We start from the raw sequence: 21,103 nt of genomic DNA on the forward strand, positions 1-21,103 counted from the left end.
TTGGCCAGGCTGGTCTCAAAGTCCTGACCTCAGGTGATCTGCCCATCTCGGCCTCCCAAAGTGCAGGGATCACAGGCGTGAGCCACCGCGCCTGGCCCAGCCCACATGCATATATTTTCAATGTTACCATCAGTGAGCACCTGTCAGTGTGTTAGCTGCCTCCCACCCCTCATGCTCCTCAGCCACCACCAACCACCACAAGCTGTTTTGTCTTAGATTCATGGTGCTTTCCCCTTTCTCTTCCCCAGGGGATCCCACCTATACCCAAACAGAATGATGCTGCTCTCCCTTATAATCATCTGAGTCTACAGCTACCTGTGAGGCATTCTCAGAATGGTTAAGCTTGTCTTTATCTTGACCACAATGCTTTCATTTAGCTCTACCCTTCCATTTTTGACTGTCTCATTCCTGGGTAACTTTGTCTTCTTTGAACATATCCTTGACCTACTGGATCACAAAAAGCTCCCAGGATTCTGGGCTTGGTTCTTCTTCTGGATAAATAGCTTATTGAATAATCTTTCAATCACACAAAACTTCTGGCTAGCCTTGGGTTTGCCTGTGCCTTACATTATTTACACTATTGTATTATGGCTCTCTTACCAGTCCTGTCTCCTCTGGTTAATTTATAACAACTTTGGAGAGTATGGGATGAAAAATTTGCCCCCTGTGCTGTTCCTTCCTCAATGTGCTCATTGAAATGTGTGTTTTTGAGGAGCTAAGGAAATTGGGTTAAGCTCACTCACCCTACTAATTAGGCTTTGTGGAGACAAAGCACCAGAGCAAGAGCAGATGCCTGCTGTTTAGGGAGTCAGGGATACAAAGTTTGGAGAAAACATGTCTTCAGGAGGAAAGGAAAGCTTTGATCAGCTGAATTTCTTCAAATTCCCACCCATCATCCAGGCTCATACCATCTGCTTTCTAATTTCCCTCTCAATGGTGGGATAAAAATCCTTCAATTAACCTCTTACTAAGAACATTTTCTCTGCTCATACACCTTCAAAAACCCAAACTATTCAGAACATTTTAGGTCCACATGATACAAGGCCCAACCTATCCTTCTAGCCTTATCTCCCAGGATTCTCCCAATGTGCAAGACGGTAGGCCATAGTGGAAAAGATGGATTTTCAAGTTAGATGTCTTGGGTTGGAATAGTGATCCTGTGACTTACTAGCTGTGCATATAATCTCTAGCAAACTACTCAGCTTTCCGGCATAAAGTTTCTTTTTGTAGAGTGGGAATAATAATGCCTACCTCATAGGGTTTGGAGGAGAATGAAATAGAATAAAGCAACCAAAGCACTTCACAAGAGTATCCAATACATTAAAAAAGAAAAAGAAGAAAAGAAAAAGTTTTTGCCTTTGGCTGGGTGCAGTGGCTCACGCCTGTAATCCCAGCACTTTGGGAAGCCAAGGTGGGCGAATCACCTGAGGTCAGGAGTTCAAGACCAGCATGGCCAACATAGTGAAACTCCGTCTCTACTAAAAATACAAAAATTAGCTGGGAGTGGTGGCATGTGCCTGTAGTCCCAGCTACTTGGGAGGCTGAGGCAGAATTGCTTGAACCAGGGAGGCAGAGGTTGCATTGAGCCAAGATCACACCACTGCACTCCAGCCTGGGCAACAGAGCAAGACCCTATCGCAGAAAAAAAAATGTTTGGCCTTAAACTCCCTGACATACCTTAAATTCTGTTTACAGAGGAGTGACTGACATGTCCAGTGCTTGCTCTGGATAATGCCATTGGCTAATCCTACCTTTCAGAACCAGAAAAATCTGAGAGATTGGCTGATGAAGTTACTTCCTGGGGGGAGAGGTTCCTGGAGTCAAGTCTAACCAAAAGGGCAGTTACCCGAAGCATCCAAGGATGCATTTGTACAGATGGAAAAAGAGTAGGGTGAAATCATGATAAGCTTCAGATGCTGTGCTGAGTAGATTTAACTGTAAAATCCTAAGGCAAAGCCAAAACACCTCAGAAGAACAAGTGGTTAATCAGAGGCTCAGAGAATCCAAAGAGGTGTGCAGAGCAGAGCAGTCTGGGCTGTGCATTTCAAAACATTGTGGATAAACTAAGGGCCAGATACTATGCTTGGTCTGGTTCTAGATTCTTCTCCCACACCAGCTGTATAAACCAACAACCTTGGATCAGTCCTGGAATTCTCCTTTTCAACTCCTGCAGAAGGAAGGCAGAACCACTGGAGAAAAGAACCATACAACTGGTGTCACCACAGATTTCAGCCTCTGGTATTTTCAAAGCTGCTTCTCATCTCTTTATGCCCTCGATCCACCTCCTCTCCCATGTACATCAGTGGTTATGACAAAGCTTTATGACTCAAACTCTTACAACATGTGAAGCCTTAGGAAGACACCTTTGAGCATCAAGGATACCAAGCTGTGACACCCTGGGGCAACTTTCCTGGACAGGTCTGGTCACCCAGCCTCACCCTAAAGGTGGCAGAATGAATCCCCCTATAACTTGTTTAAACCCCAGTCATTGTCAGGAGTTCAAGTCTTTAAGGCCGGATCCTCAGCCTTCCCTCCCCTCTTTCACTAGGCTCTCAAGTCTCCTGCTCTGTGATCAGCAAATTCCTCTATGTCCTCAGCATCTTTTCTGAAACTATCCATCACCCTCTTTGCCTAAATTGAAGACTGGCTCTCCTCTGAGCACACTGCTTTCCAGCCAGCTTCTCACATTCAGGCTCCTTTTTTCTCCCCCCACCTCAAGGTAAGAAGGTGACATTGATGTTCTCCTTACTCTCCTTGCTGCCTCCTAATCATTATTGCCATTTCTTCCTGTGACCATCTCTCCTCCCATGAAGTGCATACTATCTAGCTATACCATCCCCTCCTTCCCATTCTCACTTATCAAGACTTGAGTCGCTGACTCACAGCCTTCTCCTCCTTCAGAACCCTGTCATCATTCTGGATGATTTCAACACCCTGGCCACTCAGCTTCCTTGACCTCATCTTCAAAGACCTTATTCTCCCTCTACCTCACCACCCTGTCATTACCAGAAATTATACTACATCTGAAACTTCAATTTTAAACTTTTTCTCCTGGCTTACTTGCTCAAGTACATCTGTGGGACTGATAACAAAATGAGACCTGAGTAATGAGCCAGCCAGGTAAAGACTTGGTGGGGAGGTCCAATTTAAAAATCGTTTTTGTAGAGACAAGGTCTCACTATGTTGCCGAGAGTAGGGAATAGGTAGAGGGTTCAGGCAGAATCAGCGGCTGTGATGGGATGGGAATGAGCTTTGTGCCTAAGGAACATCAAGAAGTGAGTGTAGAGAAATGCAAATTAAAACCACAGTGTGGTACCATCTCACACCAGTCAGAATGGCTATTACTAAGAAGTCAAAATGGCCAGATGCAGTGGCTCACGCCTGTAATCCCAGCACTTTGGGAGCCCAAGGCAGAAGGATCATGAGGTTAGAAGTTTGAGACCAGCCTGGCCAACATAGTGAAACCCCGTCTCTACTGAAAATACAAAAAATAGCCGAGCATAGTGGCGGGTGCGTGTAGTCCCAGCTACTCGGGAGGGTAAGGCAGGAGAATTGCTTGAATCTGGGAGGCAGAGGTTGCAGTGAGCTGAGATCGTGCCACTGCACTCCAGCCTGGACAACAGAGTGAGACTCCATCTAAAAAAAAAAAAAGTCAAAAAACAACAGATGCTGGTGAGGCTGCAGAGAAAAGGGAACGCTTATGCATTGTTGGTGTTCAGTGTATAAGCCCCTGTGGAAATTAGTTCAGCCCCTGTGGAAAACAGTTTGGAGGTTTCTGAAAGAACTTAAAAGAGAACTACTCTTTGACCCAGCAATCCCATTCTGGGCATATATTCAAAGGAAAATAAATCATCCTACTAAAAACACACCTGCACTCATCTGTCCAACCCAGCACTATTCACAATAGCAAAGACATGGAAGCAACCTAGGTGCCCATCAACAGTGGATTGGTTAATGGTAACTTGTGATGTGTAAAATAAAAAAAATATAACCCAGTGGACTGGATAAAGAATATGTGGTACATATACACCAAGGAATACTATGCAGCCATAAAAAGAATGAAATAATTTCCTTTGCAGCAACAACGAGGCAGTTGGAGGCCATTACCCTAAGCAAATGAACACGGCAACAGAAAACCAAATACCGCATGCTTTCATTTATAAGTGGAAGCTAGACATTGGGTGGTCACAGACAGAAAGATGGCAATGACAGCCACTGGGGACAACTGGGTGGGGGGCAAGGGTTGTAAAACTATTAAGTACTATGCTTGCTACCTGGGTGATGGGATCAGTCATACCTCAAACCTCAGCATTATCCAATATACCTATGAAACAAACCTGTTATGTGTACCTCCTGAATCTAAAATAAAAGTTGAAATATATATATTTCTCACACACACACACACACACACACACAGGCCAGGCACGGTGGCTCACACTTGTAATCCCAGCACTTTGGGAGGCCGAAGTGGGCAGATCACCTGAGGTCAGGAGTTCAAGACCAGCCTGGTCAACATGATGAGACCCTGTCTCTACTAAAAGTACAAGAAATTAGCTGGGCATGGTGGTGCATGCCTGTAATCCCAGCTACTCGGGAGGCTGAGGCAGGAGAATTGAACCTAGGAGGTGCAGATTGCGGTGAGCCAAGCTTATGCCACTGCACTCCAGCCTGGGTGACAGAGAGAGACTCTGTCTCCAAAAATAAAAATTAAAAAAAAAAAAAAAGATATATGTATAAACAAAGAAGAGTGTGTCAGAAGGAGAAGAAGAGGAGATGAGGTCAGAGAGGGTGGCAGGTGTTGGATCAGAAGTGACTTAATAGTTTAAAGTAAGAAGTTTTAATTTGATTGTAAATGTACTTATAAGCTATTGGAGTGCTTTAAATTAGGGGAGTGATATGATCTGATATATATTTTTGAAAACAACAGAGAATGGGGCAAAAATGAAAACAGGATACCACTTAGGAAGCTCTTACAGCAGTCAGAGATATTGGTGAGCTGAGCTGGGAGCTGGGGAAAGGTAATTTATATTCTATTTGACTTTTTTTTTTTTTTTTTTAAAGTAGTGATGTGGTCTCACTATGTTTCCCAGGCTGGTCTTGAACTCCCAGCCTCATGATCCTCTCGCCTGGGCCTCCCAAAGTGCTGGGATTACAGGCATGAGTCACCACACCTGGCCGGATTTACACTGTGTCTAGATAGGAATCTTTTAGAGCACCTTTTTATTACAAGCAGTTACAGTGAAAAAGAATACCTTTTCCTCCACCAAAGCTTTCACAAAGAAAAAGTGTATCTATAACCATATGTATACACAAAATAATATATAAATACATATATTTGTGGGGAATGAGAAAACGGGAAGAAATGAGTAAGCCAGTTTATAAGTAAATAATTGGAATATTTTATGAATTAACATTATTTCCTACAATAGGCATGTTTTATAACTATCTTCTTAAAAGAAATAGCATGTTTTACTTGCTTTGGAGTCAACACAAGTCTTGGGGTTAGAGGTTACATTTCCTGAGAAACTAAGAATCTTCAATTTAAAAAACTTCATTAATCAGACAGTACTTACTTTTTATTTATTTATTTTTATTTATTTATTTTTTGAGACAGAGTCTCACTCTGTCGCCCAGGCTGGAGTGCAGTGGTGCGACCCCGGCTCACTGCAACATCCACCTCTCAGGTTCAAGTGATTCTCCTGCCTCAGCCTCCCGAGCAGCTGGGACTATAGGCACGAACTACCATGCTCAGCAAATTTTAGTATTTTTAGTAGACACGGGGTTTCATCGTGTTGGCCAGGGTGGTCTCAAATGCCTGAACTTAAGTGATCTGCCTGCCTCAGCCTCCCAAAGTGCTGGGATTATAGGCGTGAGCCACCGCACCCAACGCTTACTTTTAATTTTAATTTGTATTTATTATTATTATTTTTTGAGATGGAGTTTCACTCTTATTGCCCAGGCTCAAGAGCAATGGCATGATCTCAGCTCACCGCAAACTCTGCCTCCCGGGTCAAGTGATTCTCCTGCCTCAGCCTCCCGAGCATCTGGGATTTCAGGCATGTGCCACCATGCCTGGCTAATTTTGTATTTTTAGTAGAGACGGGGTTTCTCCATGTTGGTCAGGCTGGTCTGGAACTCCCGACCTCAGGTGATCACCCCGCCTCGGCCTCCCAAAGTGCTGGGATTACAGGTGTGAGCAATCGTGCCTGGCCCTTACTTTTTATTTTTAAATTATTAAGATTATTATAGGGCCAGGCACGGTGGCTCTCGCCTATAATCCCAGCACTTTGGGAGGTTGAGGCAAGTGGATCACGAGGTCAGGAGTTCAAGACCAGCTTGGTCAAGAAGGTGAAACCCCGTCTCTACTAAAAATACAAAAATTAAGCTGGGTGTGATAGTCCCAGCTACTTGGGAGGCTGAGGCAGGAGAATTGCTTGAACCTGGGGGGCAGAGGTTGCAGTGAGCCGAGATTGCGCCACTGCACTCCACCCTGGGCAATGGAGTGAGACTCCATCTCAAAAAAAAAAAAAAAAAAAGACCTCAGGTGATCCGCCCACCTTGCCCTTCCAAAGTGCCAGGATTACAGGCGTGAGCCACCACGCCTGGCCATTTTTTTTTTTTTTTTTGAGATGGAGTCTCGCTCTGTCGCCCAGGCTGGAGTGCAGTAGCGCGATCTCAGCTCACTGCAAGCTCCACCTCCTTGGTTTACGCCATTCTCCTGCCTCAGCCTCCCAAGTAGCTGGGACTACAGGCGCAGGCCACCTCGCCCGGCTAGTTTTTTTTGTATTTTTTAGAAGAGACGGGGTTTCACCGTGTTAGCCAGGATGGTTTCGATCTTCTGACCTCGTGATCCGCCCGTCTCGGCCTCCCAAAGTGCTGGGATTACAGGCTTGAGCCACCGTGCCTGGCCAATATTTTTAAATTTTTAAATATTTCCCACACAACATAGATGTATCAAGTATCCATATTTGTTATTCTATATTTCACTTCTCACAGACTTTCTAATTTCACAGGTGGTATCAGTAGAGATGAATATTAGTAAATTTAGGATTTCTTTTTTTTTTTTGAGATGGAGTCTTGCTCTTGTTGCTCAGGCTGAAGTGCAGTGGCACAATCTCAGCTCACTGCAACCTCTGCCTCCTGGGTTCAAGCAATTCTCTTGCCTTAGCCTTCCAAGTAACTGGGACTATAGGTGCCTGCCACCACACCTGGTTAATTTTTATATTTTTAGTAGAGACGGGTTTTCACTGTGTTGGCCAGGCTGGTCTCAAACTCCTGACCTCTGGTGATCTGCCCACCTTGGCCTCCCAAAGTGCTGGGATTACAGGCGTGAGTCACCATGCCCAGGCAGGGTATCTTTTGGAAGTACCACTGAAGACATTTTCTGATGGATGGAATGAGGGAGTTAAGGAAAAGGTATTATCATCTTCATTTTCAGGATGAGGAAAGTGAGGCTCATTAAGATGCCCACCATCATACCCTAATACCTACCAGAGTCAGGATTCCTATGGACGTCAGGCTCTGAAGCTCCTATTTTTCTATACTGGAATCCTAGGAGCAGTGAGGTTGGTCAGGTAAAAGCCTATTTCACATCAGAGAATTTACCCTCTAGGGTTTTCATAGAGCACATTCCCCTATCCTACCCTGAGTGAAAAGAACCACTTGTTGACTGCTTACAGGTTTCATCAAAGTGAGTTTACAAAAGTAATAATAAAAAAAATTAAATTCACAGTCAATGATGATAATTGTTATTTTGAGGTTTCTTCTTTTTAAAATAGAGATGAGGTCTTGTTATGTTGCTCAGGCTGGTCTTGAACTCCTGTCCTCAAGCAGTCCTCCTGCCTCGGCCTCCCAGTCCTGAAGTTCTGGAATTACAGGCGTGACCGATGTGAGGTCTCCCTCCCTCCCTGACTTCTTTCCTCCCTCCCTTCTTCTCTTTTTTTGTTTTGTGTTTGTTTTTGTTTTGAGACAGGATCTGGCTCTGTCACTCAGGCTGGAGTACAGTGGCACAAGTCTCAATCTCTTGTACTGAAGCAATCCTCCAACCTCAGCCTCCCTCTCAAGTAGCTGGGACCACAGGTGCACACTACCACACCTGGCTAATTTTTAATTTTTTCTCATAGAGATGAGGTCTCACTATGTTGCCCACACTGGTCCTTCAACTCCTGGACTCAAGCGATCCTCCTGCTTCAGCTGAGATTACAAGTAGGAACCATTGTACCGGGTCCATTTGAAGTTTCTTAACCCCTATTCTATAGTTAACTGATCCTGATGCTTTGAGCACTGTGAATAAGCACTCAGTAATTTACTCATCAAAACAGTTATAGCACCAACCATGTGTAAGGAATTGTGCTGGGCAGGGGACACTTCATTGGGGCTTTTGGATTTCTGAGTTTGTGGGAAGTGCAAAATGACTTAGCACAAATAATATTCAATTATTAAATTTCAAGTTCCTGTTCTGCTTCACTGCCCTTTTCGTGTGGGTCTCTGTGCCTTCCCAAACCATTTATTTTGGTTTTAGATGTTGCTTGAAATTGATGATAGGGAAAGACATATGGAATGCAGATGCTAAATGCTGTGTAACAATTGGTCAAAGAAAAGGTGAGAATCTTAGAGTGGGGAGGATGATTTTTTAAAAAAGAAAACGTGGCCGGGCGCGGTGGCTCAAGCCTGTAATCCCAGCACTTTGGGAGGCCGAGACGGGCGGATCACGAGGTCAGGAGATCGAGACCATCCTGGCTAACATGGTGAAACCCCGTCTCTACTAAAAAATACAAAAAACCTAGCCGGGCGAGGTGGCGGGCACCTGTAGTCCCAGCTACTGGAGAGGCTGAGGCTGGAGAACGGCGTAAACCCGGAAGGGGGAGCTTGCAGTGAGCTGAGATCCGGCCACTGCACTCCAGCCTGGGTGACAGAGCAAGACTCTATCTAAAAAAAAAAAAAAAGGTGAGAAACTACAGAACAGAGGAAGCATAATAATGAGAAATGATGACCCAAGGAAAGGGAGTAAAAGCACTATTCCTTGCTTTTGCTAAATAAACGGTTGGTATACGAGAAAAGTGAGAAAGAGTAAGATCATTATGTGTGGAAAAGGGAGACATTAGAAATTATGGAGGAAGGAGGATCTGAGGAGTCGTAAACATGGGTTGTATAAGGAGTCAAGGCATTTGTCATTTGTTCTTTCCCCTACAATAGTCTCTGGGTTGACCCTTGAAAATTAAGGGTAATTGTGCCTTGTCTCTAAATCCTGAAAACCTCCCTCCCTGCCACCCCACGTTTTTTTTGTTTTTTTGTTTTTGTTTTTTTTTTTGAGACAGGGTCTTGTTTTGTTGCCCAGGCTGGAGTGTAGTGACAAGATCATAGCTCACTGCTGCCTCAACTTCCCGTGCTCAAGCAATCCTCCTACCTTACCCTCCTGAATAGCTGGGACTACAGGTGTGTGCCACCATGCCTGGCTAATTAAAAAAAGAAAGTTTTATCCTCCATGACATCTGAATAAAATTGTTTTAGAGACAAGGTCTCACTATGTTGCTCCTTTTTTTAATTTAGATAAAGTTGACATATTACTAAACATTTTAAAGTGGACAGTTACTGCATTTAGTGCATTCACAATGCTGTGCAGCCATCAGCATGCTCTAGTTTCACCTTCCCTTTCATTTATTAGGAAAGCTTGTATTCAAATCTTCTTTAATCCCATAGGATGCCGCTTCATCCAAACTCCTGTTCCACTATTCCATCATTTCTGCTAGAACGCAGTCCCCAAAATGTCCATTATTCTAATCCCTGTCACTCTCATGCTAGATATTGAAACCAGATGAGGGGCCAGAACAACTTTTCCTGGTTTATTCCTGTGAGAAGAGAAGTGATAGAGAACGTTGTCAAAATGATTCATTTCATGACTTCTCAGATGTAGCTTATGTGGACCCAAGCAGATTCCTTGGATATTAAGAGCTGAATATGGGTATTGACCAGAATAGATTCTATCATTCAGTTGGACCAAACCATTCTTCCCAGCTTGTCAGTCACTACTCATACTATGAGTAATCCTGTGTAGGAACCACACAGCTTCTGCCCCCACTATGCCACTAAAACCGCTCTCTTGAAAATCAGAATCTATTTATCTGTCTATCTATCTATCTATCTATCTATCTATCTATCTATCTATCTATCTATTTATCTATCTATCTGTCAGTCTATCCATCTATCTATGTATCTAATCTATCTACCTTAGAGATGGGGGTCTCAATATGTTGCCCAGGCTGGATTTGAACTCCTGGGCTCAAGCAATCCTCCTGCCTCAGCCTCCTGAGAAGCTGGGACTACAGGCACATGCCATTATGGACCAGCTAGCCGTGACCTTTCCATAAGCCCCTGAGGTATGGGGATTGTTTCCTAGAGAAGTTAGCTATCCCTAACTATTTATTTGAATAGGCAATGGACAGTGTCTGCCAAATTTCCCTATGCAAGCTTTCTCTGCTAAGGATACTCAAAAGGAGTCTTAAGAGAAGAATCTTGGTGATACCTAAGTCTTGCAACTCTGAGGAAAGGGATTAGTAGGGAAACTAAAGGGCTGACATTCATATCCAAGCATTCAGTAATAAATCATTGTGGGCCTAGTGCTCAGATCTTTTTTGTGGGGCGGGGACGGAGTCTCGCTCTGTCGCCTAGGCTGGAGTGCAGTGGCGTGATCTCGGCTCACTGAAACCTCTGCCTCCCAGGTTCAAGCAGTTCTCTGCCTGAGCCTCCCCAAGTAGCTGGGATTACAGGAGCCCGCCACCACACCTGTCTAGTTTTTGTATTTTTAGATGTATTTAGAGATGGGGTTTCACCATCTTGGCCAGGCTGGTCTTGAACTCCTGACTTAGCAATCCACCCACCTCGGCCTCCCAAAGTGCTGGGATTACAGGCGTAAGCCACCATGCCCGGCTCAGATCTTATTTTCTAATATAGTTCCACATTAAAGAAATAGCAATCCAGGACTCCTCAGAGAAATTGCTGATTCTGGGGCTGGGGCATGGAAAGTACAAGATGAATCTGGAGCATCCTATTTTGGAGACATGCTAAAAAAGACACAGGAGCCAACTTGAAAGGGTATCCATGACTAAATCTGGAAAATTCAAGTTCCAAAATAATTAAGGACAGTAATGAATTATAAACCATTGAAAAAAGTAGTAGTCCATAAGTCTGTATCATTAATAGATAACTAAAAAACCAACTAACTAAATAAGAGACAAGGGAGGATTGGTACAGGCAAAACACAATAGATGCTAAATCTAGAAGAAAACGTTTAAAGAGGAGCCAGATATTTGCATTGTCTAAGATGTGTCCCCATAGATTGCTCATTAATTACAAGGAAAAAATAGTAAATGCACTGTGAGAAATCAGATCCTTTGACAAAGTAATCAAAATTACTATCTCCAGTGAAGGACAGAGAGACATTATGTGCCTTCGGATATAATATCCTGAGGGCACAATATCATACATGAAGTATTCTGGCCAGAAATGGATAACCTGAATCTAATTATAAGTAAACATCAGACAAACATAAACAACAACAAACCTAAAATGAGGCTGGAGTGCAGTGGCCGGATCTCAGCTCACTGCAAGCTCCGCCTCCCGGGTCTACGCCATTCTCCTGCCTCAGCCTCCCGAGTAGCTGGGACTACAGGCGCCCGCCACCTCGCCCGGCTAGTTTTTTTTGTATTTTTTTGGTAGAGACGGGGTTTCACCGTGTTAGCCAGGCTGGTCTCGATTTCGTGACCTCGTGATCCGCCCATCTCGGCCTCCCAAAGTGCTGGGATTACAGGCTTGAGCCACCGCGCCCGGCCTTTTTTTTTTTTTTTGAGACGGAGTCTCGCTCTGTCGCCCAGGCTGGAGTGCAGTGGCCGGATCTCAGCTCACTGCAAGCTCCGCCTCCCGGGTTTACGCCATTCTCCTGCCTCAGCCTCCCCAGTAGCTGGGACTACAGGCGCCCGCCACCACGCCCAGCTAATTTCTTTTTGTATTTATGGTAGAGACAGGATTTCACCGTGTTAGCCAGGATGGTCTCAATCTCCTGACCTCGTGATCCACCCGCCTCGGCCTCCCAAAGTGCTGGGATTACAGGCGTGAGCCACCGCGCCCAGCTGTGAAGAACATTTTATTACCCTTTTACCAGAAAAAGGCCTGTATTCTTCAAAAATATCAAAGACAAAGAAAAGCTGAGGAACTGTGCCAGATTAAAGAACACTAAAGAGACATGACAATTAAATGTAATATATGATCCTAAACTGAATCTTGTGTTGGAAAAGAAAAAAATGCTAAAAAAAGATGTTATTGGATCAACTGACAACATTTGGAACATGGATGGTAAAGTGTTACAGCAATGTTAAATTTCCTGGAGTCGATAATTGTATGTATTTTGTTTCTATAAGATAATGTACTTATTAGAATATTCAAGTATTATGTGGTAAACGAGCATGATGCATGCAATTTACTTTCAACTGCTCAGAAAAAAAAAAAAATGTATGTGGGCCGGGTGTGGTGGCTCACACCTATAATCCTAGCATTTTGGGAGGCCAAGGTGGGTGGATTGCCTGAGCTCACGAGTTTGAGACCAGCCTGGGCAACACGGCGAAACCCCGTCTCTACTAAAATACAAAAAAATTAGCCGGGTGTGGCAGTGGGCACCTGTAATCCCAGCTACTCAGGAGGCTGAGACAGGAGAATCACTTAAACCTAGGAGACGGAGGTTGCAGTGAGCCGAGATCGCGCCACTGCACTCCAGCCTGGGTGACAGAGTGAGACTGTCCAAAAAAAAAAAAAAAAAAAAAAAAGCATGTATGTGTGTAATAGAACTCTATCTATCTATAACTGCAAATGATAAAGCAAAAGGGGCAAGATGTTAATAATCTGGGTAACAGGTATATGGGTCCTCTTTTTGTCACTCTTGGAACATATCTGTATGTTTAACATTATTTCCAAATAAAAAGTATCCTGGGGTCTGGATTTGAAAAAAAATCATTGAAGTTCTCCTCCTGTTGGCTCAAGGGACTTTTCTGCTTTTTATCCTTTACTGCAGTCCTTCACTCTAATCTGGTTTTCCCAGTTTCACAACCTGTTGATTTCTATTTAAATTCTCTTTTTTTCCTAGCCCCTAGGATTCATAATTTGTTTGAAGAGTTTGCCTAGCTTCATGGTTCAGTTTGTCTCAAGACACAGCCTTCTCGTCAGCTTCTCCTATTTGGTCTTAAGCACTGCCGCTCTTGGGCAAGTGACTTCTTGCCTGCAACACTGAATCTAGGCTCTAGGTCCTAGAAGGATGTCAGACCCTGAATGAGACTTGAATGCTTCCAATTGCTAACTGCTCCATCTCCCTCTCCAGCTGCTCGGTCTTTGTTTAGGAGGATATATTTCACATATCTGCCCCTTTCTCCCCTTCTTTCCTGTTTAATCAAACCCTCATCATAGTTTTCTGATTAGGATCCCTTTCTCCAGTCTTTACCCACTCCAGCCAGCTATCTTCCTTCACCATCACTAGTTCTCTCTCACATTACCCATTTGAATAAACTTTTTTTTTGAGACAGAGTCTCGCTGTGTTTGCCCAGGCTAAAGTGCAATGGCACGATCTCGGCTCACTGCAACCTTTGCCTCCCGGGTTCAAGAGATTCTCCTGCCTCAGCCTTCTGAGTAGCTGGGATTACAAGCATATGCCACCACATCCGGCTAATTTTTGTATTTGTAGTAGAGACGGGGTTTTACCATGTTGGCCAGGCTGGTCTCGAACTCCTGACCTCCAGTGATCTGCCACCTTGGCTTCCCAAAGTGCTGGGATTACAGGTATGAGCCACTGTGCCTGGCCACCTGTGCGAATAAACTTCTAACAGCTCTACATTGCCTTTCAAAATCTGACTCAATTTACCTTATTACTTCTATATCCTGCCACTTCTCTGCTTAACTGTAAGCTCCTTCAGGGAACAGACCATGCCTTTTCTTCTGGGTCTCCTTAATTTCTTTTTTCTTTTTCTTTTTTTTTTTTTTTGAGATGGAGTCTCACTCTGTTGCCCAGGCTGGAGTGCAATGGTGCGATCTCGGCTCACAGCAGCCTCCATCTCCTGGGTTCCAGTGATTGTCCTACCTTAGCCTCCCGGGTAGCTGGGATTACAGACATGCACCACTACACCTGGCTAATGTTTGCATTTTTAGTAGAGATGGGGTTTCACCATGTTGGCCAGGCTGGTCTCAAACTCCTGACCTCAGGTGATCTACCCGCCTCGGCCTCCCAAAGTGCTGGGATTACAGGCATGAGCCACAACACCCAGCCCCTTAATTTCTTATATAGTGCCTGGCACACAGAAGATGCTCTGTAAATAGTTACTGAATGGACAAATGATGAAACTTTGAAACTTCTCTGACCTTACTATGCTCAAATATCACTTCTGATGTTCTTCTCCGACTCTCTCGCTTATCTTATATATGTCTGCACACGTTTTTGCCTCAATAGACTGTAAGGTCCCTGAGGGAAAAGACCATGCCTTATTCACCTGTCTCATGCATACCTGACCCAGTGTCTAGAAGAGTGTATAGCACAGAGCAGGCATACAGCAGTTTGCTGGATGAATGAGTGAATGATACTAAAGAGGAGAAAATACAGACTTTAAGAAGCTCCCCGTATAGTGAGAAAGACTGAGGACCTAAAAGCAATGAAAATAGAGGTTAACAAGTATAAATAAAGAAGGTACAGGTTAATTTAAGTAATCAGATGATGATGTAGAATTCAAATAAAGTAAGAGTCAATCAGCAAAGGTTCCTGAGAGGTGAATTCTGAGAGATATTTGAAAAGAGGAAAGGGACATGCCTTGAGAGAGCAGGAGTTTAGGAACATGTCAGAGAGTTAGGTTGAACGAAGGCATGATAAACAGTGTGTTTGAAGCTTACATTTTGAGCAGGATCTGTTATACCCAGACCACAGGTTTCTGCCTTTTTTTCTGGCTCATCAAGCAGGCACATTTACCCACTCTTTTTGTCTTCATATTTCCCAGGTTGGCCCAACGTGAGGACTTTAAGTTCTTTAAGTAGTAGAAGGAAGTTTCTGTGAAAATATGCAAACAAAACTGCCTTGTGGGATCGAACATTTTTGGTAACCCTACTTCTCTAGGGAAATAAACTTCCCTGTTCCAGATAAAATGGAACTGCTCCCCGTGTTGTTAAGCCAGAGAGAAAGTCAAATGACTTCCCTTAAAAGGTACTTTAGCACATTTTACAAAAATTATAGTTTTTTTTTGTGTGTGTGTGTTATGGGGATCCAAGGAAATCAAAGATGTTAATGAGTGAGATCTGAGAAACAAAACTTGATAGTAGAATTTTGTCTTAGCCACATCTGCCCTTCTCTTCAGAGAGTATATGCAAATACTGATGGTGCCGGACAGTCACTTTCTAGGGCTCAGATCACTGCTGCCTCCAGCACTTGTGGGATGGAAAAAATGAAGAGATTACAGTTGCCTTAAAAATGTCCCCCACTTCAGGAATCTGAATATTTTACACAGCAGGAGATATATCGGAAGTCCTACAGAATCTCTTGATTTTGGGAGATCGCAACTGCTTTTCCATTAGGATAACCTAATTTTCAGTGTCCTTTTTCTCAGAATGTTGTGCCAACGCGTTCTGTTTCCTAAATACCCAGCCTTACTTCCTTCTGGTAGAGGCAAGAAAATTATGCTAGCATTCGCTCACTGCATGTTTTGAGCGTTTGAGTTCAGATTACAGCTATTCTCTCTCTTCCTAAAGTAAACACAGGTTCCCAAGGCGGCAATGGGAGACTCCCCTAAGGGGCTCTTGACGTACAGGGAGACTTCCAGATAGGGTACACAGATGTCACATTGCTAGAACGTCTCTAGACGGCAACGAAACATTAAAACCTAACCTGAGGTAATCCCTCACTGGCAGTGGAGCTCCTCTGCTAGGCACTGTCTTCCTGTACACTGCCCAGGCTCTGGGGGTGTCACACTAGACTGTGGTGATGTCACACTAGCTGGGATGACATTTTACAGTTGGATCCCCTACCACTGCCAGGCACCTTTAAATCACCGCAGAGTCTACGGTGCGGAGGGGGCGGGAATCCCAGCCCCCGCACTCGATCCACGCTGGCTCCCCACGGAGGCCCACCCACTCGAGGCCCACCCACTCCCACTGCGATCAGTACTATGCGGTCGTCCTAGAGAGTCCATTCATCTGCACTTCCGCCTCAGTAGGTGTCATGGCGCGGGGCGGGTGAATAGTTCCGGCGAGGCGGGGCCGTCCGGGTTGAGGGGCGGCCGCTCGGCGTTCCGCTCGTCGGGTCTGGCGACAACGGCGGCTGCGGAGCAAGGGGCCCGGCGGTAGCCCCGGACGGCAGCAGGAAGCCGAGGCGGGAGCGCGCGGGGCTGAGGCGGCGGCGGCGGCGGGAAGGGGCTGGGTGGTGGAGCGGGCGGGAGGCTGAGGAGGCTCCCCCTGCGGGACGGGCGCGGGGACGGCTCCGGGGGGCGGGGGCCGGGGCCCGGGCCGGCTCGCGCAGGGGGTATGATGACCCGGCGGCGGGGCCCCAGATCTCGTCTCCTCCGCCGCCTCCTCACGGCAGCCCCAGCTCGCGGCTGAGAACCAGACACACCGGCGGTGAGTGGGGACCGGCAGGAGGGGGCCTCGGCGGGGAGGGACTTCCCCTCAGCTCCCCGAGGCGGGGCCGGCCGCCGGCTCTCTTGGGGCGCCCAGCCTGCGGGGGGCGCCTTCCTCAGAGGGCCCCTGCCCGGGACCGGGCGCCGCGTCCTGCGGCCCGGCGGCTCGCGGCCGCTGAGGGGATTGCGTTCCCAGGAAGGTGGGCAGGCTCTGGGCTGTTTTTCGGGACAACTCCCCCTGCCTCCTGCCACTTCTCGCCTGGGCGTGTTGTCCTTAAGTGACAGGGGACCGCCTTGCGTCTTCTCACTCGGCCGGTTTTTCCCCGGCTGTCGTGGCAGGTTCCCAGTGTGTGGCTTGTGCGTGTGTATTTCACAGCTCCGCTTATCACCATGATTTTGGGTTATTTGTGCTGTTGGGGACCAGGAAGCCGTGCCTGGAGCGGACGACAGTGGGGTGGGTGTGGAAGCTTTTCTGTCGTCTTCGCTGATGTTCTATAGTCGTTAGGCTTGTAATTTGTAATGACGGTGGAGACTAGGTGAGACCAGCCCACCTAATGTATATCTGTGCAAGGCAGATCTAGAGGTCTGGCCCAAAGGGAAACTTTTGCTGTCACCACTTTCAAAGCTTTCGTTAAAAAAACAAAAAAGGAAAGGTGGAGAAACAACCAAAATTCTGGTAAGACCCACACTGTTCACAGGTCTGTGGGGAAGAGTCCCCTTTTTGTGCCTAGCAACCAAGACCTGGGGTTCTGTCTCCAGGAGCGTTGGTCTAACCTCCAGTTTGTTGTGGTGACGAGCCGCGAGCGATGGCCTGTGTTTATGCTGGGCGAGCTTTCTTTCCTGCTTGGGGAGGGGAGTTGAGGATGGGAGGATGGGGGTAGGGAAGAGGGGGAAAACACCCCCAGGCTCCAGTAAGTCTTGTCTTAACCACTGATTCTGTTGTAGGTAGACTCATTTAGAGGCAGTCCTAGATGCTCTTTCTTGTCTATTAGTGACACTTTGGGAATTCTCAGTAATTGCATCAAAATAATACTTTCAGCTATAGACTCTCTGTCCCAATCTGTCCTTTATCTTGTTTCTTAGTAACTGGTGAAAACAGCAGTGTGGCTTCCTGCTCCTGATGAAATGGGGTTAAATTAAGTGGCTGATGCCCTCAGCAAACCTACAATTTTCCTTTTGTTTGTGTAAAGCTATTTTTGATTTCTGGTCTGTAGGGTTTTTGGTTTTTTTTGTTTTGTTTTTTTTGTAAGATTATAGAGAATGCAAACCATTACTAGGTTTTTAAATATAGAAGCCTAAAGTTTTCTATAAAACATTTTAAAATCTAACAAATCATTTGACTTAATTTTCATTATTCATCTGGTGATTTTGGATCTTTACATGCAATTATCTCAGGGTTCTGTGTTATAATGCTGGTATGATGAAGGGTGTCATTGACTTTAAGATACTGTTCCTGGCTTGAAGGATATTTTAGTAAAGTACTTGCGGTTGGAACTGGAGGCAGCCAAGCCAGTAAAGCATCTTAGAATAAAATGGTGAATGAGATCTTATAAATATACTGACTCTGGTTGGCAAGTAGAACTTTTGCTGGTGATACCTTCATAAATAGTTTATCCTATCTGTCGACACTGTAGTTTTGTGGATTTTAGAGCAAGTTCGTTGGTAACTTGAGAGTTCAAACCAAACCAGAACTTCCTTCTAAAAGAAAAAGATAATCTCAAAGTTCACAATTCTTTGGAAAATAGACTTCTTTCATTCTCTGCTTTTGTTTTTATAAGCAGAGCTCCATCAATGATTTGTTGGTACAAATCAGTGAGTCATACCGGCCTTGTGAAGTTCTTACACTTGGAACTTGTGCAGCTTGTTATATATTGTAACTGGTCTTGTAATTTGAAGTAATTTTGCAAACATGAGCTGCTTGATCTGCCACCTGCATGAGGTATAACAGCAGTCTGTATTTTTTAGGTCTTTTAAAAAGAAGTTTACTATTATTCCTCCCGTTTTCTTCCCTTCCTCTCCCTTCGTGCCATTCTGAACACAAGTCATCAAGATTATTTTCCTTTGAGTACCACTTCAACAATCACTGGTTTGTCTTTTGGTTCCTTTTGTTTTTGTTCCTGATCTTCCTTTTAGTTGTTGGAACCCAGCTCCTAAATGCCTAATATATTCCTGTAGTGCGTAATTTGGCACTTCAGAAATTTATATCCTGTTTTCATATTTTTCTTTCTTTTTCATGTGTTTTATCATTTCAGCAACATTTTAAGTTCTTTGAAGGTAAGGAAACTGACATTTCTTTTAGATTCTTTAAGGGTACCTGGTACAGTGCTTTCCCAGAGTGCTTAAGGAAAAGGAATCAGAAGACCTGGATTCTTTGCCAGCATTGCTACTCATTAGCTCTGGGTAAAACTCATTTGGCCTTTTTGGATCTGCTTTTTTTTTTTTTTAAATTTGAGACAGGGTCTTACTTTGTCACCCAGGCTGGAGTACCATGGTGGGTTCAGGCTGGAGTGCCGTGGTGGGTTCAAGTGATTCTCATACTTCTGCCTCTTGAGTAGCTAGGACTACAGGCACTACAGGCACGCACCACCATGCCTGGCTAATATTTGTATTTTTAGTAGAGATGGGTTTTTGCCATATTGGCCTGGCTGGTCTCGAACTCCTGACCTCAAGTGATCCACCTGCCTCGGCCTCCCAAAGTGCTGGGATTACAGGCATGAGCCACCGTGCCTGGCCTGGATCGCCTTTTTCTCATCTTGGAATTAGGGGGTTTTAGCATCTTTTAAGGTCCCTTTTATCTGTAAGAGTTCCAGTACTTTTTTGCCAGTGTCTTCTGCTCCAGTTAAATATATCTCCTTACTCTACACAGCTTTTTATTTTTCCACATCCTTTGGCGTACTAGCATAGCAAAAGTCATCTCATTCTTCTGAAAGAGCCTCCTCCATCTTCCATTCTCCAAACTGCTATTGCCTTACTTAAGTCCCGTTTTCCTTCAGCTTTTGCTGGCATATTGTTTATATTTCATATTCATCTCTGCTTTGTTAATTTTAACTTTTTTTATCCTGGAAGCTCCTCAAGGTATAGTTTTCTTAATTCTAAACTTTATAGACCTATAGACCGTCATGTGCAGGTACTAAAATATGGTACCTTTTTACTAAATACAAAGCACTTTTTTTTTTTTTTGGGATGGAGTCTCGCTCTGTTGCCCAGGCTGGAGTGCAGTAGCATGATCTCGGCTCACTGCAAGCTCCGCCTCCCGGGTTCACGCCATTCTCCTGCCTCATCCTCCCAAGTAGCTGGGACTACAGGCGCCTGCCACCGCACCCGGCTAATTTTTGTATTTTTAGTAGAGATGGGATTTCACCGTGTTAGCCAGGATAGTCTTGATCTCCTGACCTCATGATCCGCCTGCCTCAGCCTCCCAAAGTGTTGGGATTACAGGCGTGAACTACCACGCCTGGCCAAGCACTTTTCTTTTGTTCTGTTGCCATAGTCATTCCAAATAAATCTCAGTGAACTATTGATTTTGATACAAAGCAACAGCCTCTGCCACATTGAAGAAGTGAGCTTTAAGTACAGACTAGAAGGGTAAGTGAAAGTTAGGAAAAGAAAAGTCTAAGGGGGAAAGTGAACTTCAGAGAGGAAACGTGTTGAAGGAACTAGGGCCAGAGAAGGCAAGGCGTATTGTGGGAACCCAGAGAGACTTGGTAGTATTGGAAGAGAAAGTTCCTGGGGAAAAGCGCAGATGAAACAAGGCTATGCAAGTAATCATGGTCCAGATCTTGCAAGGCCTGGTAATCCAAAATAGGAATTTTTTGGTCTTTTTCCTAAGTTTTTAAGTGGGAGACAGATACACTTTTTTTTTTTTTTTTTCCAGCTGTGCATTTTTAAAGCTTCAGTTGAAAGGTGAATAATGAATTGGGAGAGGGGAGCTTAGAAAAGGGGCTTGAGGATAGCATCATGGCTCACACCTGTAATCCCAGCACTTTTGGAGGCTGAGGTAGGTGGACCACTTGAGCCTAGGAGTTTGAGACCAGCCTGAGCAACATGATGAAACCCTATCTCTACAAAAAATACAAAAAAATTAGCGGGGCGTGGTGGCGTGTGCTGGTAGTCCCAGTTACTCTGGAGGCTGAGGTAGGAGAGTGGATTGAGCCCTGGAGGTCAAGGCGGCAGTGAACGAACCATGATCATGTACTGCACTCCAGTCTGGGTGACAGAATCTCAAATAAAGGGGGGAAGTTGAAAGTACAGTTTGGAGGAAACCAGTTAAGCTGTTTAAGTATGGAATTGTGCAGTAGAGGTGGAGAAAACTTAGGAGAGTAGAGAGAGAGGTGTTTGTTGGAAATAATTTTCTTCCCAAACTTGTCTCACTTTGGTTTTACAGAAGGTGTACTCTTATCATCTGTAAAAATATGTATCAGAGTATGTGATCAACAGTATGTACACCTGTGTTCATGTCATCTGAGGATAAGTGC

At 44.9% G+C, this 21,103-nt stretch overlaps 1 protein-coding gene and 1 long non-coding RNA gene across 3 annotated transcripts in view; one reads left to right on the plus strand and one right to left on the minus strand.

Annotated features, from left to right (window-relative positions):
• Window positions 1–9,526: 9,526 nt before the first annotated feature.
• On the minus strand, window positions 9,527–15,925 carry LOC112627118. Its single transcript, XR_003120018.1, has 2 exons — window positions 14,917–15,925; window positions 9,527–9,848 (listed from the first exon to the last, which is right to left on the minus strand). It is a non-coding gene; the product is annotated as an uncharacterized LOC112627118 (long non-coding RNA).
• HIPK1 (homeodomain interacting protein kinase 1) overlaps window positions 15,885–21,103 on the plus strand; it is a 46,924-nt gene continuing 41,705 nt past the window's right edge. The window contains exon 1 of one of the 2 annotated variants that reach the window (XM_025389425.1): window positions 15,885–16,225. In XM_025389425.1, coding sequence (XP_025245210.1) covers window positions 16,015–16,225 — 211 coding nt within the window. In that variant the 5' untranslated portion in view covers window positions 15,885–16,014. Of the gene's footprint in view, window positions 16,226–16,378; window positions 16,630–21,103 lie in introns of those variants that run through there. The other variant, XM_025389428.1, reaches the window with a different exon arrangement.

Source organism: Theropithecus gelada, chromosome 1 (genome assembly GCF_003255815.1).
Source record: "Theropithecus gelada isolate Dixy chromosome 1, Tgel_1.0, whole genome shotgun sequence".
In the NCBI taxonomy this organism is placed as follows: domain Eukaryota; kingdom Metazoa; phylum Chordata; class Mammalia; order Primates; family Cercopithecidae; genus Theropithecus; species Theropithecus gelada.